This window comes from Gasterosteus aculeatus, chromosome 1, assembly GCF_964276395.1.
Source record: "Gasterosteus aculeatus chromosome 1, fGasAcu3.hap1.1, whole genome shotgun sequence".
NCBI classification, from domain to species: domain Eukaryota; kingdom Metazoa; phylum Chordata; class Actinopteri; order Perciformes; family Gasterosteidae; genus Gasterosteus; species Gasterosteus aculeatus.
In genome coordinates this window covers 4,632,214-4,653,903 of record NC_135688.1, presented here as the reverse complement: position 1 = coordinate 4,653,903, position 21,690 = coordinate 4,632,214, and the positions used below count along the sequence as shown (strand labels likewise).

The 21,690-nt window shown below is 45.4% G+C and overlaps 2 protein-coding genes and 1 long non-coding RNA gene across 3 annotated transcripts; 2 read left to right on the top strand and 1 right to left on the bottom strand.

Annotated features, from left to right (window-relative positions):
* Nucleotides 1-4,803: 4,803 nt before the first annotated feature.
* LOC144411472 (uncharacterized) lies at nt 4,804-7,167 on the bottom strand. Its single transcript, XR_013468646.1, has 2 exons — nt 6,985-7,167; nt 4,804-4,996 (listed from the first exon to the last, which is right to left on the bottom strand). It is a non-coding gene; the product is annotated as an uncharacterized LOC144411472 (long non-coding RNA).
* On the top strand, nt 6,492-9,790 carry rbm7 (RNA binding motif protein 7). The gene is made up of 5 exons (XM_040188212.2): nt 6,492-6,793; nt 7,167-7,329; nt 7,882-7,957; nt 8,676-8,769; nt 8,860-9,790. Exons 1-5 carry the CDS (start codon nt 6,701-6,703, stop codon nt 9,199-9,201), a joined length of 768 nt encoding a protein of 255 aa, XP_040044146.1. The 5' UTR covers nt 6,492-6,700; the 3' UTR covers nt 9,202-9,790.
* A 2,549-nt stretch (nt 9,791-12,339) lies between these two features.
* barx2 (BARX homeobox 2) lies at nt 12,340-20,622 on the top strand. The gene is made up of 4 exons (XM_040191582.2): nt 12,340-12,825; nt 17,414-17,723; nt 19,875-19,959; nt 20,326-20,622. Exons 1-4 carry the CDS (start codon nt 12,639-12,641, stop codon nt 20,608-20,610), a joined length of 867 nt encoding a protein of 288 aa, XP_040047516.2. The 5' UTR covers nt 12,340-12,638; the 3' UTR covers nt 20,611-20,622.
* Nucleotides 20,623-21,690: the final 1,068 nt, after the last annotated feature.

The window sequence follows — 21,690 nt, the reverse complement described above, 5'->3', positions numbered from 1 at the left end:
CAAGAGCTATTTTTGGAAGATCCCTGGTTCTTTCCTTTAATGTAGTGGGGCAGCCAACTGATGCATTGTTGCATGCATCAGTGGGGATGTGGGAAAATGGAAAGCAGAGGGGCATGTCACAGGAATGTCCCCTCTGTCTCAGGAATGTCCCATCCCTGTCACAGAGTGTGTAACATCCCTGCTCATATACTGTCAAATGTAAATCTGGGTAATACTTTCAACTATCACATTGCAATTTAGGTTTATTTTATTACATACATTTATGTTAACTGAGAACATACTGTTAAATAACAATAATGGTAAATTAAAATGAGAACATATAACATTTACTAAATGACTTCAACCACACCGGTTAAAGGATATTTTCCATTGATCAAAGTCTACGATATACTTATACTTACTTCCACCACTTATTTCTCATTGCATGCAGCTATGAGACAAAGAGAAGTACATTTGTGAAGTTCATCCACAAAAGCGATATTTGTTTTTCTGATGTACTAAAAATGACTTTCTGTTTAAAGCTGACTGCCTTTGATAGGACAGCGCTACGGGTGTGTCAAAGGCCATTCTTTAGGTTTGAATGAGTACAAACTAATAATAATAGTAAATCCCGCTCGGGCACTGACACAGAACAGCACAACGCCAATCCTAAAATAGACATATCCATCTCGGGCAGAAATGATCACGAACTCTCATTGCCTCTTTGACATTAGTTTTCCCCCTGCAGGTCTCAGGGCACGTACCTAGAGGCTTGCTTGGAGGGCCGAGGTCATCAAAGATATCGGACTTTAAAAATAGCATGTGCAGAAAAAGTGAAGATTGCAAAGCCTGTTTGTGTCTAATTAATTCTGGCACCAACTCAGAGACTTGTTTGAAAAAGTTATATTGATGACACGTGACCATGGTACCTTTGTCAATGGAATGGAGATTCATGAGCGTTCTTCACAACACCTGTCCCTCAACTTATTCTGCAATAAAGGAGATGAATGTCAATGCGAATGCTGAACGCTTGTACAGAGAAACCCACGGGCCAAGAATAGAGGAGCCCCACAATATTAGTTGTGACAGGGACGGATCTAAACCCCTCCAACAGTCTACAATGAATTCCACATCGTCCCACCTTGCCAGATCTGTCAAACTCCCCTTGAACTTTTCTTTGTAATATTTTTGCAGAAAGGAATGGCAGTTGAGCCTGGAGCAGCTCCTGCATGGTTTGAAGTAATGTGCTTTACCCTGACAGTGGAGATGAGGGGCTGAGGAAGGAAAAAAAACAACAACTTTGAGGCCTCCGGGGAGCTTAATGTGAATTTGAAGGTTAGCTTTGCAGTTTTATGCCAATAGAAGACCAACATTTGATTATCTCAGCGGTACAGCAAGAAATTAGTTTACACCATGAGCACAGGACTCTAACCTCGGTCTGCTCTCCATATGCACCTCACAGCTGGCCAAATAAACTAATATCATCATATACTTCTTGGGGTTTGCCGATGTTCAGCCGAGCTTGTGGTCTTTCAGTTACATTGGAACTGTGCGGCATAGAAAGTTTTAGTTTCTTTTTATTAAACCACAACAATGTAAGAAAACATTACACCACTTTGTGGAATTATGACATTTCAGCTTCTCAAGTGCTACTTGATGGGGAGCAACGGCAATTTGAGAACAGCTGTTTTATCTCGTCTAAGTGGGGTAATTTCTTTATGGACTATAAAAGATACGAACCCATTCCAGTTCCTCTGAAGTTTCTCCAATACACTGACATTACAGATGTTGGCCTGACTGTTTCTATAGAGTTATTTATCCAATGAGTGATATCTCCTCTCTGAATTGCATCATTGAAGGCAGCCACAGTGCAGTGAATTGGCAGAATGAACTGAAACGCATGAGAGACACAGTTCCAATCTGGGAGTTTTGCATGTAAAGCAAATATTTGCATCACAAGGAGTTGGCATAACATCCTCTGATCAGCTGATTACCATAGTGATGAGACTCTTCAAAGGGGAAACTTTCTTCTTCGGGGGGTTGAGCTCAAAGTTGTAGGTTACAAGCTGTAATATTGACTGTCTCTGAGGGCATGTTCTGCTCTGCAGCAGGAATATGGGACATTCCACTGTTGATTCTAATGAAGTGAGGGAAATGCGAAAGCTCAGTTTTGGAAGAAAGGGGGAAAAAAAAAACAGAGCAGCTCTTTCTTTTTGACAGAGCTCATTAACTTCACCGAAGGTGTTTGAGGTTTTTAAAAAGCAGCAGGAGCAGCAGAGAGGAGTCGGGGGGGGGGGGGGGGGGGAATCTCCAGATAGATGGAGATTTGTGATGTGATGCGCTTCATACTGTGTGGGATCTATTTCTCAGTCATTCCTCTAGGACGGCCTTTTCCCCTCCTCTGCCATAAAACACCCTCCATATGGCACTTTTGGCGTCGGGCAGGATTCTGCTCCTCAACAGGCATGCGAGCTTCGTGGGGAGAGGGGGGCGGGGGGGGGGGGGCCTGGCCATCGGAAATGTGCTGACAACTCACTTTTTGGAACGCTGGTGGAGGTAATGCGAGGAGGCGGAGGGAATAGTTTATACGCCCCTTAATGGAACAGATAGTGCTTCCGTGCTCTTAATCAGACACCGTGAGTTGACATTAGTCACTGGACGCCCCCGTGGAACTGGGGGAATAGGACGGCCGCTGTTTGAGTTAAGTGATGGAAAAGCAGAAGAGGGTTTTGGACGCCCTGCCGCAGTCCGCTTTGAGGTGTGGGGCTGATGCCAGACCTCCCTCCTCCCTCCTCCCTCTCGCTCTGATAGTGCTACTCAGCACTGCAGCAATGTAGCAACATGATGGATCTCCCCCTTAATGTGTGTGTGTATGTGTGCGTGTGTGTGTGTGTGTTTTCTGAGGGCGGGAGCACTAGAGGGGAGTCGCAGATATGAAAATGAAGTCACAGCATGTCAGGGCGGCTGCAACACGCAGCGGCGCTATCGGGATAACAAGCATGTTGAAACGAAGGGGGAGAGAGGACGGGGAAGAAACAAAGCGCCCCGGACACCCCTCGGAAGATTTCTGCATCTGTTGGTTTTCGCAGGGGCTTGAATTTGGATGGCGTGCTGCCAGTGATGAGCTCTCGTGTGTGTGTGTGAGAGAAAATCACTTCATCACATGTGACTTACAACGTGAGGACCGATCATTTCCCCCCCAAAGTCTCACACTCAAACATTTGAAGGAAATCTGTAGAAATTGTGTGATGGGAATTGATTGCTGTTCGGTGAGGATGAGTAAGGCTTTACTGTGCCGCGTGGATGGATGTGTGCACTGTAGCCCTTCTCCTACTGCATTAAACAGACGGACGCATATAGGATTCCAGACACATGCATATTATATATTCTACCTTCGGCACATTGCTACTGCTGGTGAGACATAATGTATGCAGCATGTGTGTATCCTACACAATCTGAGATCGAGCCTAGCCCATGTGTGTGGTGCGCAGTACTAAATAATACACGACATCCCCGGCCCAAGAGGTTCCCCTCCTCTGTTGAAACAAGTGTGATTGATCCCTATATGGTCACCGGAACTATAGGAACAACCCCTCAAACACAGAGCACTTACGAAAAAAGGCACATAGCCGTTAAACCGTGCGCTGGACGCATTTGAATGGGAAGCCGCCGAGTGACATCACAGGACCAAAGAGGGATGGCTTCATTAAACTTTCATCCGACAAATATTCATGTGCGTTTAATGATCCTGAATCACTTCATTCCACATGAATTAGGAATATTAATGAATGGGAGGGAAGGGCAGCGGAAGGGCAGCGTTGTGGATAAGAGCCCAAAGCCGGCGTGCGCGTTGGTGAAGGAGAAGGATGTGTCTAAGCCACCAGTCCATCACTTCCCAGTCCCACCAAACCCCTCCAGGCCAGAGGTCACAATTGGAAGTGAGCATACAGTGTGTACAGCTTGCTGGTTGTGGCCTATTTCTCTGTTACTTTTTGCTACCATCTCGCCCTTGAGCACCGCTCGCATTTTGTTGTGCGTTTGTCTTCGCCTTTCCTATTAATTAAAACAATGGGACCAAGTTTCATGTGTAGGCAACCAGAAAAGCCAGTGAAAATGGAACTGTTGCACTCTTATTAGTGGTCGGTGGATGTGATGCGTTTCAGCTCAAGTGCGTCCCGCTGTTTCATTTTTAGCTGCTTAATTGCTATAATTTAGCACAATGGTTTTCTGCTTGAGCGCTACTTCTTTCCAGAGAATAAAAGGCATAACAGTTCTCTGCAAGTTAATGTCTTGGACCATGAGGGGGAAGTGAAACAATTCTGTGGATTTCACAGTAACCGAATAAAGCAACGATTGTCCCAATAAGTTCCACAACATGTACTTTAAGTCCTGTGGCCCACTGACTGTAACTCAGGAGCTTTTGTTTGAATAGAAAAATTGAAATACTGCAGAAATAGTTCCATGGACCACAATGCCACGAGCCGTTTAGAGGGAAACCTGAAAGTAGGTTACAGGCTAAAAGAGAAACATGAAAGGATGATATTCCTCTGACGATCAAATCCAATTCTCTCCTTTGCATAAGAATAAAAAAAGACAACGACAATCTTTGAATTGTGCATTTTCTTTCTTCCGCAGTGCATAGCAACAAGCTGATCCCCATGGAGATGAGGCCCTCTGATGCAGCGTTGGCATGACGAGCATCATTGGATCAATGCTGCCATCTACTGTTGCTTTTTAATTACTTCAGCATGGCTGAGTTACAAATAATTACTGTACTAAGAACTGTATTCAAACCCCCTTAACAACAACCACGTCATTCATTACTCTGTTTTGAAGACAAAAGAAAAATATCTTTATTTATTTGCAGAGCTAAAATAGGCTTCATTGTATTTGGTCAGTTTCTGTTGGTAGTAATGAGGCTTTTACAAACACAGGAAAACTGTTTTTGTCTTCCAGTTCACTCTCCTCCATTTCCACGCTGCTCTTTCATGGTGCTCTCCTGAACACCGTCCATTGGCTGTAAAACGGAAGGAGGGAATACATCAGGGAGACGTATGGGGTATTGGCAATGTAGGGGGGACCCAAAATAGATTCAAGGGCTTTAGTCATCAAACTGTGTACGACACAGGTGGGATTTTATGGTTCAGGCTTTTTTTTTTTTACTGCTTCCATTGCAACCTTGCAGTATTTTAAATCACACGACTTTTTGTTGGACTGCGACATTTTATCCAATCCAATACAAGCGTTAACAACTGTTCACAGCGGCAAAGCTCCCGCAAGACATGATGACAGCAACGGTTTTGGTGTTAAATTGCTGTGTTTATTGCCACGTGAGTAATGAAAGTGATGGAATGAGCACCTTTCCTGGAATAAATAAATCATAGAGATTTCAAGGTGGAGAGACTATAGCATGCGGCCCACTTTGTTCTTTCATGAATTAAACACCATGACAAAGCCAAAGATTCAGATTGTCTCTGATGTGTCATCACAATTTGGTCTGACTTAAAGCATAATCCTTGAGGATATCTCCCAGGCATGAAGGAGAAAATCATTAGTTTTGAATTGATATATTTAATCTGATTAGGGAGGAAGTCAAGCCTCTCACGCCGCCCGCTTGACCTCCACACTCTGCAATGTCGCAACCACCAGCGGCACCGAGTCACTGACCCAAAAACTGAGCCACAGGGTAAAAAGATAGAAAGCCTTATCTGTGTGTAACAGCCAGGCAGTCAGAGAGACTGAATATGCCATACAGGGGAAGAAGGATTTGTTATTAGCAAAGTTAACGTTGCCTCTGGCTTCAACATAGAAGACAGAATTGCACAGTATGGGCAAGGCACAAAAAGGAATATTTAAAAATACAATAAAAATATGAAAGAAATGTAGTGCAGAAAATAGGTGCAAACAGTAATGCCTGTCTCGTACACAGAAGGCAATCAGACAGTAGAAAATGCGTGTGAATAGTTAGATTTTAATAAACTTTTCTGTACTGACTCAGAGTCACACTGTCAAAGCTAAGTGAGACGCAGTTATTGCTAAAGTCATATTTGTGCTTTTCCTTTCTATGACAAGACACGTGATGATAAAAACAATAAAGCAGACCGGAAGAGTAATACAGCATGTAGAAAGGAACCGATTAGTGATCAATAGATCAGTGAATTGGCAGAAAGCAACAATTGGTGATTGATTTATCTGTTCAGTTCATGTTTTTGGAAAGGCTGCTGCAGTGTTTACTAAAAGAAAAGAGAAGAAGCATGCAATTCAAAATGCGATGGAACATGGCATCTTTTTCTGGTTGTAAACAGAATGCTAGAATGGGTATTTAATTGCATGTTACGTACCAACAGCTCTTCTGTTCTGTGTCGTTTTTATATACGGTACAATGCTTATGTTTGTGTTACTATGCTGCAGGAGCTTAAAAAAACAGTGTACCCCAAATATAAAACATTGCAATTTTCACACATTTCTATTAGAAACATATTTGCATTTATGTTTACGCAGATAAGCAGCAGTTATCATCCAAGCAAAGGACCACTTCTATCTTTGATTGACATATGTGTCGTAAAGCCACCGCTGTTCACTACGACAGAAGCGTGTGTTTAACGGCAGTTCCCTTTGCGGCCCCTGGGCCTTCCGGCTATATTTGTCACAGCGCTTTTTTTTTTTACGCTAGACGTTAGCATTCCTGTTGCTTGAGAGAGCGAGTATCTGCTCAAACAAAATGGGAATAGAGGAGGAAGCGGACCGGACGCTCTTCATAAGGAATTTGGATACAAAAGTGTCGGAGGAGCTTTTGTTCGAGCTGTTTGTGCAGGTGCGGTTGTCGCTTACATTTTTTTATGTTAGCTAGCAATCGTAAAGTCAACAGATAGCATTCCGAGCAACATGCTAACAGATTGGAAGCTGGTCAGTTCCAAATATTAAACCGTTAAACGGTATGCTCTTTTACAATTAGTGTAGACGTGTGTGTGTGTGATATTACCAATGTTTGTGGTGCGCACGTACCTTTTTGATATTTGCAATGCACTCACGGGAGTTAGCCTTAGCTAACGTTAGCTGCTGCTTCGTTGACGTTAACGTCATTAGCGTCTACTTGTTTTTTTTTTTTTAGCCTTAGCTAACGTTAGCTGCTGCTTCGTTGACGTTAACGTCATTAGCGTCTACTTGTTTGTTTTTTCCTTTTGCAGGCGGGGCCTCTCATCAAAACTAAAATTCCCAAAGACCCGGATGGGAAACAGAAAACATTCGGTTTTGCTGTCTACAAACACGAAGTGTCCGTGCCGTACGCCATGCAACTACTCGACGGGACGTCGCTGTTCGGGAGAACCATTCACGTGCAGTTCCGATCAGGTCAGAAACAAACGGGGAACTTTTTAACAGTGACCCTGGCAGGCGTGTTTGGGGGGGGGGGGTGAAGCCACGGTCTTGAAAAAGTCTCCTGACCATATCTTCGAAGTCCTTTTCAAAGAGTCTTCTAACCATCCGGGTGAAAACATTCCGTCAGCTAAGCGTCACAAAAGGATTTCCTTCTGTTACCTGTAAAGGTGATGTGAGGACTGCCGTCTTGGTTTGTAGAAATAAAATAAAAAAACATTTAATTAAACATTTTAATTGTGTGGCCTGTCAGGATGGGGCTGGGGTGAGCTGAGTTTTAGGAATATTTTAACAATGTATATTATGATACAACACACAGCGTGAATTCTCGCTGCCTTTTGAGTGATTTAAGTGTAATAGGGTTAAAACATGCATTAAATGTTCCTGTCAATCAGAATATTGGCCATGTCTCAGTGGCTGGTGATGCAACTTTGCAGTCTGCTGACTTAAAAGTAAACAATTGTACTAGTTTATTACCAACTGGACTTGATGTGTCCTTGAACCGTTTTTCCTTTTGTCTCATTGTAGGTAGCAGTCACGGCAGCAGTCCAGGGAACTCACAGAATACAAGTCCTGCAAATAACCCCAATCCGCATGGCCAGAGGTAACATTGTCTCAACGGTTGGTTATTGTCGAAGTCACCTGTTGCTTTGTCATCACATTGCTGACAGGAGTTTTATCTTAACTTTGGGCTGCCAATTTTGAGTTTGGGTATTCAATACAAACTGGACTAGATGGAGTCGAATGCATCTGTGTTGGTTTGTTGTAGCAACAGCAGAACCACAGCGCTGTCTGTTTCAAGCTATCTGAACAGCTGTAGCAGCTGAACGTTTCTTTTCAGTTTTTTTTTAACTGCAGTGTAAGGTTAATTATGTAAAACATGCCCGTTAAACCAGTCTTAAAGTCAAATCCCACTGACTGTTTTTTTTTCTTCCCCATATATGATCGAATACGCTGCTTCCACGTTTCAAGACTTGTACATCGTGGTGCTTAAATGATTTAAGATTGAGGCTTTACGTCATGAGTGATCGTACTGCGCCCGGGATGCTAAGAAATGTTTGTCCTCTGGTGTGGTTGGATCACACTTATTGAAAACCACAAGGACATAGTCAAAACACACAACCTATCCTTTAATGCGGTGAAGAGGTGAAATGTGGTCAAAGCATGTGGTCAAACATCTATTAAATATAGCTTCATTTCAACGATCCGATTGCTTTTGTACAGGTAGGCGGTCGTCAATGTGTGGAATGTGCACCTGACTCCTTGTTGTTGTGTCTGTTTTGTGATGAGATGTTTGACATTGGTTTGCTTAACTCTTACAGGACCCCGAACCACTTCAATTCTCCTCCGTATACTCCTCCGATCCAAATGCAGCGGTCCTTTTCCTCTCCCGATAATCTCCAGAAGCACGTCATGGTAACATTTTTCTTTCTTTTCCGTTTATTGCTAAATTATGCCAGGGTTGCAAACTAAAAAAATTACTTTTTTTTTTTTTTCCCCCCGTAGAACAACATGATGTGGCTCCAGATGCAGCAGCTTGAGCAGCTGAATGACAGCTTCTCGAAGAGGCAGCTACCTGCGGGTGGTAACTCTGGCGGGGGGGGCTCGAGGCAGCACGATAACGCCCACTATCGGCACTCGCCGCACGTGAACAGCCGAGGCAGGAATCCGCGCTACGCGGAGGAGGCGACCCCCAGCCGCTATCCGCAGCACGGCCACGGCCGGGACGGCCATCACTATCCGAACGACAGGAGCGGCAACCGTCACCACGACAACCGAGGTGGCAACAGACACCACGACGATAAGGGAACCAACCGTGGCTACCAAGATAATCGGTGGCGACGGTAGTGAGACACGTAGAGACTTTAGTTCTTCACACCTCTGTGGAGAGCTTACGAAAAAGAGGAAAAAAAAAAGACATGTATGCTCAGGTTGTTTGTACATGATGCTACACATTGGGACATTTGATAACCTTATGCCTTGGAGACATTTGGGTTTTTACTTTTATGGCATTTTAAAATTTGTACAATTCTTTTATGTGAGTTTTTTCCTCACTGATGTCCAAATACTTTTGAGCTGTGGTGATAGGAGCAAGAAAACAAAACCGATATGACTGGTGGTCATTTGGGAAGAAGAAGAAAAAATGTATTCAAAAAAACAAAAGGATTTAGAACATTGGGGGTTTTATGTTTAAAAGCTATTGAGACGGGGCTGTCAGAAATTCTTCAGGTACTTTGCAATAGTTACAGAATTCCCAGCTAACTTTCCACCAGCACCACTTTTTACGGCATTAGGTCACCATCCTTTCTTAATGTTAGATCGGCTCACCTTGCTCTTTGTAGAAAATGGGCTTTAATTCAATTTTTTTATTCTGAGTCTAAGACTGACTGTTTTAAAATGGACCATTGTCATCATTATAAAGCCCCTTTCATTTTGATTGTTGCATTGTCTTTCCTCTAGGCACTGTGTGTGTGTGCGTGTGTGTGCACTGCGTGAGCCGTTGTATGTTGATGCTACATGCTGTAATGCATGCACCCACGGCCTTATTTGCACCTATAAATGGCTCCCGTGTAACTAATACACTTGTGCAGCGGGTTATGAAGTAATCTACAGGTGGCGCCACACACATCCTTTTATTGAATCAATTAAGCTGTTAAATATAACCGAGCCACACGATCAGCTCCTGCATTTGACCCTTCTATTTCCGATGCTTTCAAGTCTTTGCGTGGATTTCACACTTCCCCCTGTTCACTTTACAGCTTGCAGGCCCCTTACGATGGAACCGGGCCGTGCTGTTTTCTTTCATCAGCAGAGTCTTAGCACAGGTTGTTTTTTGTTTTTTTTGTCCCCGTGTAACAGAAGCGTCCCATCCCATAATCAGCAGCAGCACTTTGATCCGGAACATCTCGTTTGGCCGTCAGCCTCACAGCACTAATGCCCCCCCCCCTCCCCCAGTGCCTCTGTTGGGACCAGTTTAAAACCAAGTGAACATCCAATCCCTTAATGTCCGCGCGGAGGTTCTTATTTACCCCTCCTAAAGCGCTTATCGACAACTACCAGCGCCCCCCCCCCCCTCTGCCAATAAATCTGAGGTGCGTTTCAGCGCGGTGTGCCCGTCCCCGTGGCGCCCTAACGGAGAGCATCCGCCGCTGGGAGGCCGCTTCCTCGCCATAACTCGTGTAATTGGTTGATCCGCCTGGCGTCTCCCGCCCCGGAGCGGGCGGATTAGAGAGGCCGCGCGGTAGCCGCTGCCGGGTGGACTTATATAGAAGCGTGTCTGCTGAAATGATCCACTTCCAAACACCCAGAGAGACCCCCCCCACCCCCTACACACACACACACACACACACACACACACACACACACACACACACACACAGTCGCTCTATGTAGCAAGTCCCGCAAAGAGAACCACAAGCGACAAGACGCCTGCAGGCCGAGCTTCCCGGGTCTCTGCCCCCCCACCTCGGGTCTCTGGGTTCACTGGAGCCCCTGAGACACGTAGGGGGGGGGGGGGCTCAACAAATCATGGAATCAATAAATGCATTTAAATTGACTACTCCTGTTTTCTTTTTTATTTTAAACACCTGAAAGCGACGCACATAAATTAGGAAAGCAGCACTTCTTACAAGAAATATTATAGTTGAAATTATTTTATTATTTTTCGGTCAAATAGGCTCCGAAGCAGTTGTTCACCCCCCCCCCCCCCCCCTTTTGATCAAGCCATCTGATCTGTGGAGAGAACCGAGCCCTCCGGACCTCCACGTGTCCTCCTGCGCGCGGAACACGGCGCCGTCGGATCAATCGCGTCCATGATTCTTCAGATGATCATTTTAGGATCCTCAAGTTCCTTCCTGCACTTGGGTTTCTTAACATGGAGTTCATTTCTTGCTTATATTTTAGTTAAATTACGCTGCAATGTGTAGTTTGTTAAAAAGGAGAAAAAAAGGCCACGTGGCTACTTATAAACAAATATATTATCAGCATAAAGCAGAACGTTAACATTTGAAATGAAACGGTGGAAAAGGCACAACAGGCTTCTGTCTGATCCCGTCGAGAGAATATAACGTACACATGATAAACTTACATCTTCTGGGGTCTAGATTTATCTGACCGACAATTCTATTCATAAATATATTTAAATACAATTGTTGACCGTTAGAGATATGAATTTTTTTTGTCAAAACTCGCACAAGGACAGGTACATTTTATTTAAGACCGTTGAGTCTTTTTTGTTAATTAATAACATTGTATTTAGGAAGTAATTAAAGACAGTCGCGTTGTTGACTTCTTGTGTTTTAATCTCTCACTTCGGAACTTGTTCCTTAATAAGAATCATTCTATTTCAACAGGGATTCCCTTATTTCGCCATACATTTTTTTATTAACAGAAATAGAAAATTGGGATTAAAAAAAAAAGAAGAAATATTCCACAGTTGTTTTTACATTTCATTTAACTAAATCGACATCACAGCAGAACCCATTGAGGGGTTAATAACATCCAGACTATTATTCAACCCGTTTAGTCCCATTCCGAAATCAAGACATCGCTTTTATATGAAGCAAATTTCAGATCAAACAGGTTTTACATGAAATGAAAGTGGGACACTATAAGTCCTGAAATAAATGAACTAAAATAGTAAATATAGTTTGTTTTCCCTCGAAAGACTTCAGACAGCCGTGGTCTTCAGATCGAATTTAGACTTTAAATATTAGCACTATTTTTAACATTTAATATCCCATTTATGTTGATCAATGGCTTAGTTTTTATTTTGAAAATATGACCTAAATTAGACGTAATTTAGAGTCGAGTTGTAGAACTAATATGTAGTATAAAACTTTTTCCGGAGTGTGTGTGTGTGTGTGTGTGGGGGGGGGGGGGGTTGCATACACAGGTTACACGAGAGAGATGGGGGGTGAGAGAGAGAGGGAGGGAGAGACAGAGAGAGCGAGAGAGAGAGAGGGAGGGAGGGAGGGAGAGAGCAGCGGATGACTTCAGGGATGGTTTATATAGCACAGGCGGTGCGCGCACGTCGCACTCACTTGGTTTCCGCCGTGGCGCCGCGCGCGGATCGACCCCCCCATCACCCCGGCCGGCCTCAGGGAGAGACGAACGATGCACTGTCCGAACGCGTGAACTGCTCCACGGTCGCACGGTGAAAACCCGCAGAGATATCTGTACCCCACCTCCCCCCCTTCCGCCTCCCTCCCACCCTCTTCCCACCCAAAAAAAAAAAGCATAATTGCGCAGCGAAGATATAGCGCACGGCGCGTCAGGGACGGATCATGCACTGTCAAGCCGAGCTGAGGCTCTCCTCCCCCGGGCAGCTCAAGGCGGCCAGGCGGCGCTACAAGACGTTCATGATCGACGAGATCCTCTCCAAGGAGACGTGTGATTACTTTGAGAAACTCTCTCTGTATTCGGTGTGCCCGTCGCTCGTCGTGCGGCCGAAGCCCCTCCATTCATGCTCGGGTAAGAGGACGCGTTTGTTAATGTTGTTGTTGTTGTTGTTATCACTCATTTTAGATAAATCATTAAATCACTTGCAAGATTGGTGCGAAAATGAAAGGAGGTTATTTAGAAACTTCTTTCTCGGATATCGAGACGTGTTTTGTGCAACTCGAAGTGTGATGGATTTGAATGGTGCATTTACAGTGTAGAGTTTGGTGAGATGTAGTTTGTGTGAAGTGTGTGATGCTGGTGTAATAATATGAGGCCAAATCAAATTAAAAAAAATCATTATTACCTGTCCAATCAACTGAGCATATTCAATATTCAGTTATAAATCATCATTCATTCTCAATTCCATCGCTTGAAAGTAAACAAGCGTATCTGATGTTTTCATTTTTTGGAAGCAGACATTTAAAAAAATAAATCACTATTAATTTTCTGCTTCCTCCACAAGTTGCACCACGTTCCTCCACACAATACATCACTGCGGCTAAGTGTTGAAAGTCAAAGTACAGAGCGGGGAAATGTCAGTGATGCTTGGAGGTTTTTGTTGAGCCGCTGAATGGCTGAATTGATGGCTTGTTTTACGCACAAAGGTCACTCCAGTGGCAGTGGACCAATAGTTGCTGAGGTTGAAAACGTTCTCTATTTGCCGTTTTCATTTGATTGACTCTGTTATTCTGTTTAAAGGCCTCCCCTTATTAGAAATGTGTGTGACCTCGGACAAAAGTAAAGTTGTGCCCCCCCATGAAGGGATTGTTTTCGTGTGGTTGTGGTCCTGCCACCCTATGAAACATAAACGATACTGCACACATCTTCTCATCAGAAGGAAATATGGAATATACCATTGGTGAATTTATTACACTTTGAAGCCGATTCATTTGAACGATCGTCCCTCTTCGGGCAAATCTTCATCAATTAAGTGTTTCTCACTATTCCCCTTCAATAAGAACACGAGATCAATAACCGCGATGGCTGGACTTTACGGCCTTGTGGCTCTTGTGCTTGCTGACGATGTCCAAAATATGACAACGCTCAGTCGGATGTTACGCTGTCGAAACGAAACGTCCTGATGGATTCTGATTCGGACTCGGGCTGAATCCAAAAACAAACGTAAAGGCTACCGTACGCCGTAGTAACCATTAGCATAATTGCTCCAACGTCTGAAACGATAGCCACTGCAATTTGATGATGACAGCGGCGGGTGGATAAAAATAGGGGGAGCGATTCTCTCATCCCTCTGATATGGATTGCTGTGTGCGAGGACGGGGGGGGGGCACCGTGACTGGGCTCTGGCACCCCTCTGTTGGGATGGATAGAGTGACCCGCCCTGCATATCAGAACACTGTGCCCACCACTTATTTGTAGCTGCAGGGGGGGGGGGGGGGGGGGGGGGGGGGCGGGTGTGAGACACAGTATATTCCCTCACATCAATGGCTTTCACTGCCTGGATATGGAAGTCGTCGGGGGGGAGGGGGAGGCAGGGACAAAAGAGCGGCGATCGGCTCCTCCGCGGCCCCCTGAGGAAGTCGTGCCTCCTCCGTCCTGCAGGAGGAGGGATGCTGTGGCCACCGCGCCGCCACGCGGAAGGCCGCCGATCACGCCGCCCATGCGGACTTGACGACGCAATTAATTGTTTGTTGTGCAGTGTTTGTCACTGGTATGCCATTCACTCATGCCGACCTAATTGTCTTCCTGTTTTCTTTCTCGGGACATTCATACTTAGAATCTGGGTGTAATTGTGTTTCTCTGAAGTGACGTTCAGGGCGTAATGTTGCACGGTTTAAGTGGCTCATACGCGAGGAAATGACTCCCTGTCAGATAGAGCGGGGTCAGAGACAGTGAGCCCTGACCCGGTGCTGAACGCCGAAAAGACGTCATGGCAGGGTACAATATTTCATTGGGAGTCCCGTCTCTCAGCAGGACCCAGGGTAGGGCTTTTAGTGGTGCTTTCTGCAAGAGGTGAGAGAGATTAAGATCAACTGTGGGGTAATCTGACTTGACAGCATGATGAAAAAAAATGACAAAAAGCATGAGTGTGCGGAGCCCAAGGGCCGCTGCATACTGGTTTCCTACTGGCAGCGGGCTTACAGCAGAAATCCCAGTGAGCAAAAGACTTTTCATCCCATTTTAAACCCTAATCCGCCGCAGACAATGCCGTATCCCATTAAGCACAAAGCCTCCTTGAGAAGGTTGATTACACCCATGTCAACACACACAAGGGCAAGTATGCACACACACACACACACACACACACACACAAAGACGAAATGAGCGAAGATCTACCACCTTCCGTTGGGGATAATGTCGGACAAGCCGTCACTGTCCCCCCCCCCCCCCTCCCCCTACCCCCCTGCGCCGCAACCTGCAATCAGGTTGTTTTTCTATCTACACAAAGGATCAGTAATAAATCAGTTCTAAAAGTAAAACCGGCTCAATTCAGCTGCCTGGAAGACGTGCGGATCAGGTTTCGGAATTAAATAGTTAATGCCTGTGTTTCATGTAACGCTTGGCGGGACCCTCCAGTTTGTCAGCATGCCTGAGGACAAAAGCTGACAACAAAACTCAATGGAAAAAAAAAACCCCTCCATCTAATAATCAGCGTGAAATCGCCCAGTTCTGTCCTTTATTGTCAGTTTAAGGTAAAACACTTTTTAAAAAAGAGTGAGGTGAGTTAGGACAGATGAAGAAGCTGTGTGGCCTGTTGCCCTTCCCACCCAGCGAGTTGGATTTGCACTCAAAGGGGCCCCGGCTTACAAAACAAAACCAAAAGAATAACCCTGTTTAATTGAGCAGCTGTCTACCTGTCACCAGTTTATTTTCTTTAAACATGACAAATATTCTCGCACACTTGTCATAGCTCAGCAATGAATCATCCCCCTTTTCTCGGCATCCCATTGACAAAAGCAGGCGGCTGAAAGCAGCAGATATCGACGGGGCTCGCGTCCAAATCACCACGCGATCAATCGAGCAAATTGTTGGTATCGAAAGGAATTCATAACAAAAGCTCTTGATCTATTCCGAGCGGGGGGGAGGGGGGGCAGTGGTCCCGGCCCTCACATTCCGGGGCTGTGATTATCAAGCGTATCGCCGTGCCTGTTGGTGGTGCGGCTACTCGAACAGTTTATTTGTGGCCTATTGACGGCGAGGCGGGCGCTTGTCAACAGCGCGTCAGTGCGACGGCGTCGCTTGTCAGTGGAAAGTCACGACGGCTGACATTCCCCTGTTGGCTCTCTGTCTCTGTCTCTCCGGAGCTCCCATCTGAGGGACGGTCCGGAGACAACTTCAGGCTCTCTGTTGACAAGACATTTCCTCCCGGGCCCACTCGGTATCACCCTCTCCCGTCACTCGTGCACCCAATTCGATGCACGTCAACGTGGAATCAGACGATGCCGGCGGCGAGATCGGAAAATGTATCATTTGAAATCGGCTGATTTACGGAGGGGAAAAAAACGCAGGGGCCACATAAATGGAAATGTGTAAATGGGGAGCGAGCGAGTGCAGCGAAAGAGAAGAAGTCTTCTTGTCTAGACCTGTTGCAACAGCAGCAATCTCAGGTTGGAGGATTAGCGATGACCTCAACCCCTCAACATGATGTCATGGTGAGCCCGAGGCAGTGTCTGGTGTGTGTCTGTGCATGAGTGAGGAGCAACTGTGCCTGTACCTGAGGGTGAACTGGTGTGTGTCTGTGTGTGCAGTCTATATGTGTACCTGCATTCATGTACACTAAAGGTTAGAAAAATCCAGGAGTCCTTGTCTCCTTTTTCCTCATCCTCCTCTCGTGGAGTCGTCTTTGTCCGTTTCCTCTTCGGTGTTCCTCCTTGTCATATCTGTAGCCAACGTGTTTCCCCCCCCTAGTCAGAAATCAATCAAGGTACGGCAACAAAGAAAATCAAAGTGGCTTCTGGGTAGTTGCCTCCTGCGGGCTTTTAGGTTGTCGAGATTAAGGAAAGATTGTGTCCTCCTTATCAGTGCGATAGTGGCTTCAGTGGCTTGTAAATGTTCGTGAGCGGTTCGATTGTATATTTAAAGCCATGAGGACTTTTTCTGGCAAATACTTTATTCAATTTGTTTGACCCGCTGCATCTCCTCGACCGACCTCCTGGCCTCCTTTCCTCCCACCTTGGCTCCAGACAAGTGTTACTTTTTAATGATTCTGGCGTCTTGCTGCTTCCGTCTGTGCTGATAAAGACAAAAATGTCCCTGTGTATGTATGCATGTGTGTGTGTGTAAGAGAGAGACGTTTATTACACAGTGTTTGATTTAGTTTTGCAGGATTTTATTACTGCATCTGTCTGCCTGCGTGCACATCATAACGTCCGGACATGGTTTTTGTGCAGGGAAGCCGGTTTATTATTTAACAACCGCTGGAAAATAATCATTCATTCGAAGGGTTCAGGGCAGCGGTGTAAAACACAGTCTGCGTCACTGGGGTCGCGGCCCGACATGCTGGGGGTCAAAAGCCAAACGCTTTTCACAGCACACGCGGGTCACTCACAGATGAACCCGTCTTATGCAATTACCGGCGATCGATAACGGTACAACACAAGGTGAAAGATGTCTTAATGTTTCTGTCACCTGACGCGCTCTGTCTCCCCCCCCCCTGCAGGCCCCTCGTCGCTCCGCGCCTACCCCCTCCTCTCGGTCATCACGCGGCAGCCCCCCAACCTGCCCCTCCACCTCCCCGGGCCGCCGTCCCCGGTCGGAGCGCCGCCGCACCCGCTCTCCCTGCAGCACCCGCGGGGCTCCGAGGCCTCGCCGAGCCGGACGCCCCTCAGCGTCAGCAGCGAGTCGGAGGCGGAGCGCGGCACGCCGCGCCCGAAGAAGCCGCGCCGCAGCCGCACCATCTTCACCGAGCTGCAGCTCATGGGCCTGGAGAAGAAGTTCCAGAAGCAGAAGTACCTGTCCACACCCGATCGGTGGGTATACCGTCGCTTCGAGAAAAGCACGAACCGACCGGCGCACGAGCGCGCACGCACGCACGCAGAGCCGCGGGCCGCGTGAACGCGTGATGGTAAACGGATTTGTGACAAAGTTACTTCAGAGGAAGAGACGCGCCGGTGCGTGAATGGCAAATATTACCCTCCGCAATTATTGCATTTCAACCGAACTTCAGTCAGCCGTACACGCGTCGCTCAGCCGCGGCGTTTCGGTAACCTGCCGCGCCCGGTGTGGTTTGCGCTACGTACGCTCACAACTCCAATTATCAATCATCGGTTCACCGAACATCAGCGATTTTTTTCATCTGCGCTGCAAGGAATATCTCATGTTATGTGCATTTGCGCATTACCTCAGCGTTCTAGTCGAGACAAGAGCAGCGTTTTAACCCTGGGCAGCAGCAAAGCAGTTGCAAAAAGCCCCATCAAAGACACACTGCCTCATTCAAGAAGGCAGGGACGGGTGCCAACAAACGCAAACAGAAATGTACTACAGTGATTTACTGCCAATCATCTCGCACATGTGCAGGTGTATAGAGAGGGCATTTGTGAAACCAGATGAAGTAATCTAGATGCTAATATCTGTTCCATTTTGTGGGTCATTTCTGGGACCTCACATGAGGTTAGACTTTATTTTCCAGTTTTATTGTAAGCCTCAGTTTTACACGAAGCCTGCAGGCTGAATTTATATACATATATAACCATATATGCTTTCCGTCACATGCGCGTTAGGAATTTCAAAATGCTTGTGAACATTTGCATCAAGCAGAGATCGGAACACAACACAGAAGCCCCGAGGCTGAGCACAACGGAGCGATCAAAACCATCAACCCGGTACAAAGGGCTGTGCCAAAATACCCTGCCCTGTCAAAATATCTGATTGTGACGCTGTTGAAAATTAATTAAATACACATCTGGCGGAATAAACAACAGAGAAAATCCTGCTTTCAAGCCCCGCATCAAAGGTGTGGCATGCTCCCCACTTTGGTGTGTTGTGATCCAAAGATAACTTCTCTTTTCCCTCCTTTGGAACCTCTGCGGCTTTGAACTGAGACACAGTCGGGGGCGGAAGGAAACCAAACCAAGAATATCCCTGATAAAATACTTAATTGTTTATATCGTATGGCGTTAATGTCCCAGTAATCTTTACTGTCGACATTGTGAAAAAGAATGGAACGAAATGCTTGCAGTAGCCTCGTTTACTGCTTCTGTTGCTCTGAGTGTGTCGTTTCATCCATTGAGAACTAATGACCATAAATAATTGGGGGTGTTTTCCTCCTCTGCAATTACTTTTCCTTACCTCAAGTTGTGAGCTGTTGCAGACTGTGGCTTGCATGCTAGAGACGTATGACAGACATCGCGGTGTGTCCTTTCAAGTGTTGATACGTACACACACGCTAAAAAAAAAAAACACCCACTCGCTCTTCATGCAAGGGTATTGAGTTATGTCGTAGATCCCGCGAATAATGCTGCTCTGCTTTTTCGATTCTTCTCCGTCCGGGAGGGGGGGGGGGGTCCCTTCATCTGGCTGCTTAAGGCAGAAGTGTAAAGAAAAGGAAATCTCATTTAAAAAAAGAAAAACAATCTCGATAATTGCTCCTTTCCTTCATAAATGAAACCCGTGTTCGCTTCATCCGTCCCTTCCTGAGCTATCACATTACACACCGTCCAATAGCCCTATTAGTCATGGATCAACACATGTGGTGGATGCATTCACCATTTCCTCCCAAACACCACCTATACTGCACAGTCGCCGTGTTTGGATTACTGACCTCGGTGCAGATGTTTCAATGCAAGCGGCGTTTCCCCGAGCTGCAGGTGTACAGTGTCAAACTCCAGCTACCAGCAGATCGGCTTTGATGTGAGATTCAGAGAGCGAGTTAAGAGTCTCAGAGAGGCCTTACACTCAGCTCGGACGCGCAATGCCAGCATGAAGCTGCATTATATGTTTGGTGGAAACGTTTAAACCACATTTGGTGTGAAGATTCTTATGATTTCTCTGACTGTCCTGTCCAGGCTGAGACGGATATTACCTGCTGCTCCTGGGAAACGTGCAGATTTCTTTGTCTTCTGCATCACAGACAAAAAACGTCCGTCTAACACGCTGCTTTTGTTTTGCGTGTGACTCTGCAGGTTAGACCTGGCCCAGTCGCTTGGACTCACACAGCTCCAGGTGAAGACGTGGTACCAAAACAGGCGTATGAAGTGGAAGAAAATGGTAAGAGACGCAGTAACGCCGGCCGGGGTTTGGTTAGTAGGAAGGAATACTCCTGCTAAGTCTTCAGTTACAAAAAAACGGCGCTTTCATTTTTGGTGCTTTAACAGCGAGGTAGCAGTGTGACAGGGAGAGAGGGTGTGGCGTGAGGCGTGAGCGATGATGACGGCAGGGAGAGCAAACACTTTTGTACAAGGGTCAACAACTCAGAGAACAAAAAGGAGCTGAAATCATTAAAGATAAATGAGTGCACAAGGAGCAGCCAGCAGCAATACATCTTCTCGTAATTACTATAATAGCCAGCTTTTGCCTCTGACTGCTGCTGCCATTTATTACCACCCCACTAAGATTGTCTGTGTGTTATTCTAGGTGCTCAAAGGAGGTCATGAGGCCCCGACTAAGCCCAAGGGAAGACCTAAGAAGAACTCCATCCCCACCACGGAAGAAATAGAGGCCGAAGAGCAAAGGATGAAGGTGGAGGAAGAGGATCGGATGAGGATGGCGACGAAGGAAGCCGCGCCGGCTGGCGGAGGAGAGCCGTCTCAGCTGGAACCCCAGGATCTCAGCTCGGCGCCTCGCGGCGCCGCGGCGATGGAGGAGGCCGAGCGAGAGCTGCCGCTCCGGGTGCCGTCTGAGACGCATTCGGCCAGTTAAGCAAGAACAAAATGACAAAAAGACTGACGCCAACCTGAAAACTAATCGTGCCTCAGGATCACTGTAAGAAGCCCGTTTGGTGTTAAGAGCCATTTGCTTTAACAAGTTGCCTGGAAAACGTATTGCTGGAGTCCAATCTTTACCTAACGAAGCCTTTTTTTTTTTTTTTAGTTCATTTTGTATTAGAAAATGTATCGCACCAAGAGCTAAAATGCAAAGACACCGGTAAGCATTGGGCCTTTAGGACGTGTATATTAGCTGCACCCTGTTTAAGGAGTGTAAATCTGTCAAATGGAAGGTCAGGTCAGTCACATCGCTGCCTAACCTCGTGGTGCAACCATGAGCGATTAAACTCACCGACGATCTTCCAAGCTGCCTCACAAAGTGCATGTGCCAAAATATCAAGATTTGCCTTAATGTGGTGTCTCTATGTATTTATATGTGTTGTAAATCACTTCAACGCCAAAACTAGATCATATTCAACGGCTGCAGTGCCTTGTCGGTCTCAGAGGAAAGCTTTTAAAGTGTTTATAATAGAACTATCAAGTGTATTTTTTAATGTCAGTTTTGATTACAAATATTCCATTTTTGGAGACAGAGTTGTAAAGTTTTAAAGAGCACTTCTATGTTCATTGTGGAGGTCCTCTGCACTGCTTTAAGGCGTACATATTTCATGATTTGGTTAGTAAAGCTTGCATTTTTTATTTTTCGATCTGAAAAGAAAAACAATATTTCTGCTACGCCACTGTAACATACTGTAGAAATGTGTATAAAGTTTAAAATATATGGTCTTTCAGATATATATCAACAGTACGGAGGAGTGATGTACAGTATATACAATATATACATATTGATATATATATTGATGTATATATATATATACTATATATAGAAATATATATACATATATATATATGTATATACATATATATATATGTATATACATATATATATATGTATATACATATATATATATGTATATATATATATATATATATATATATATATATATATATATATATATATATATGTATATATATATATATATATATATATATATATATATATATATATATATAG

Coding starts and splice junctions, on each gene's coding strand:
- rbm7 (XM_040188212.2), top strand. CDS start 6,701: ATGGGAATAGAGGAGGAAGCGGACCGGACGCTCTTCATAAGGAATTTG. Junction 6,794..7,166: donor TGTTCGAGCTGTTTGTGCAG/GTGCGGTTGTCG, acceptor TTCCTTTTGCAG/GCGGGGCCTCTCATCAAAAC. Junction 7,958..8,675: donor CCCAATCCGCATGGCCAGAG/GTAACATTGTCT, acceptor TAACTCTTACAG/GACCCCGAACCACTTCAATT.
- barx2 (XM_040191582.2), top strand. CDS start 12,639: ATGCACTGTCAAGCCGAGCTGAGGCTCTCCTCCCCCGGGCAGCTCAAG. Junction 12,826..17,413: donor GCCCCTCCATTCATGCTCGG/GTAAGAGGACGC, acceptor CCCCCCCTGCAG/GCCCCTCGTCGCTCCGCGCC. Junction 17,724..19,874: donor TACCTGTCCACACCCGATCG/GTGGGTATACCG, acceptor GTGACTCTGCAG/GTTAGACCTGGCCCAGTCGC.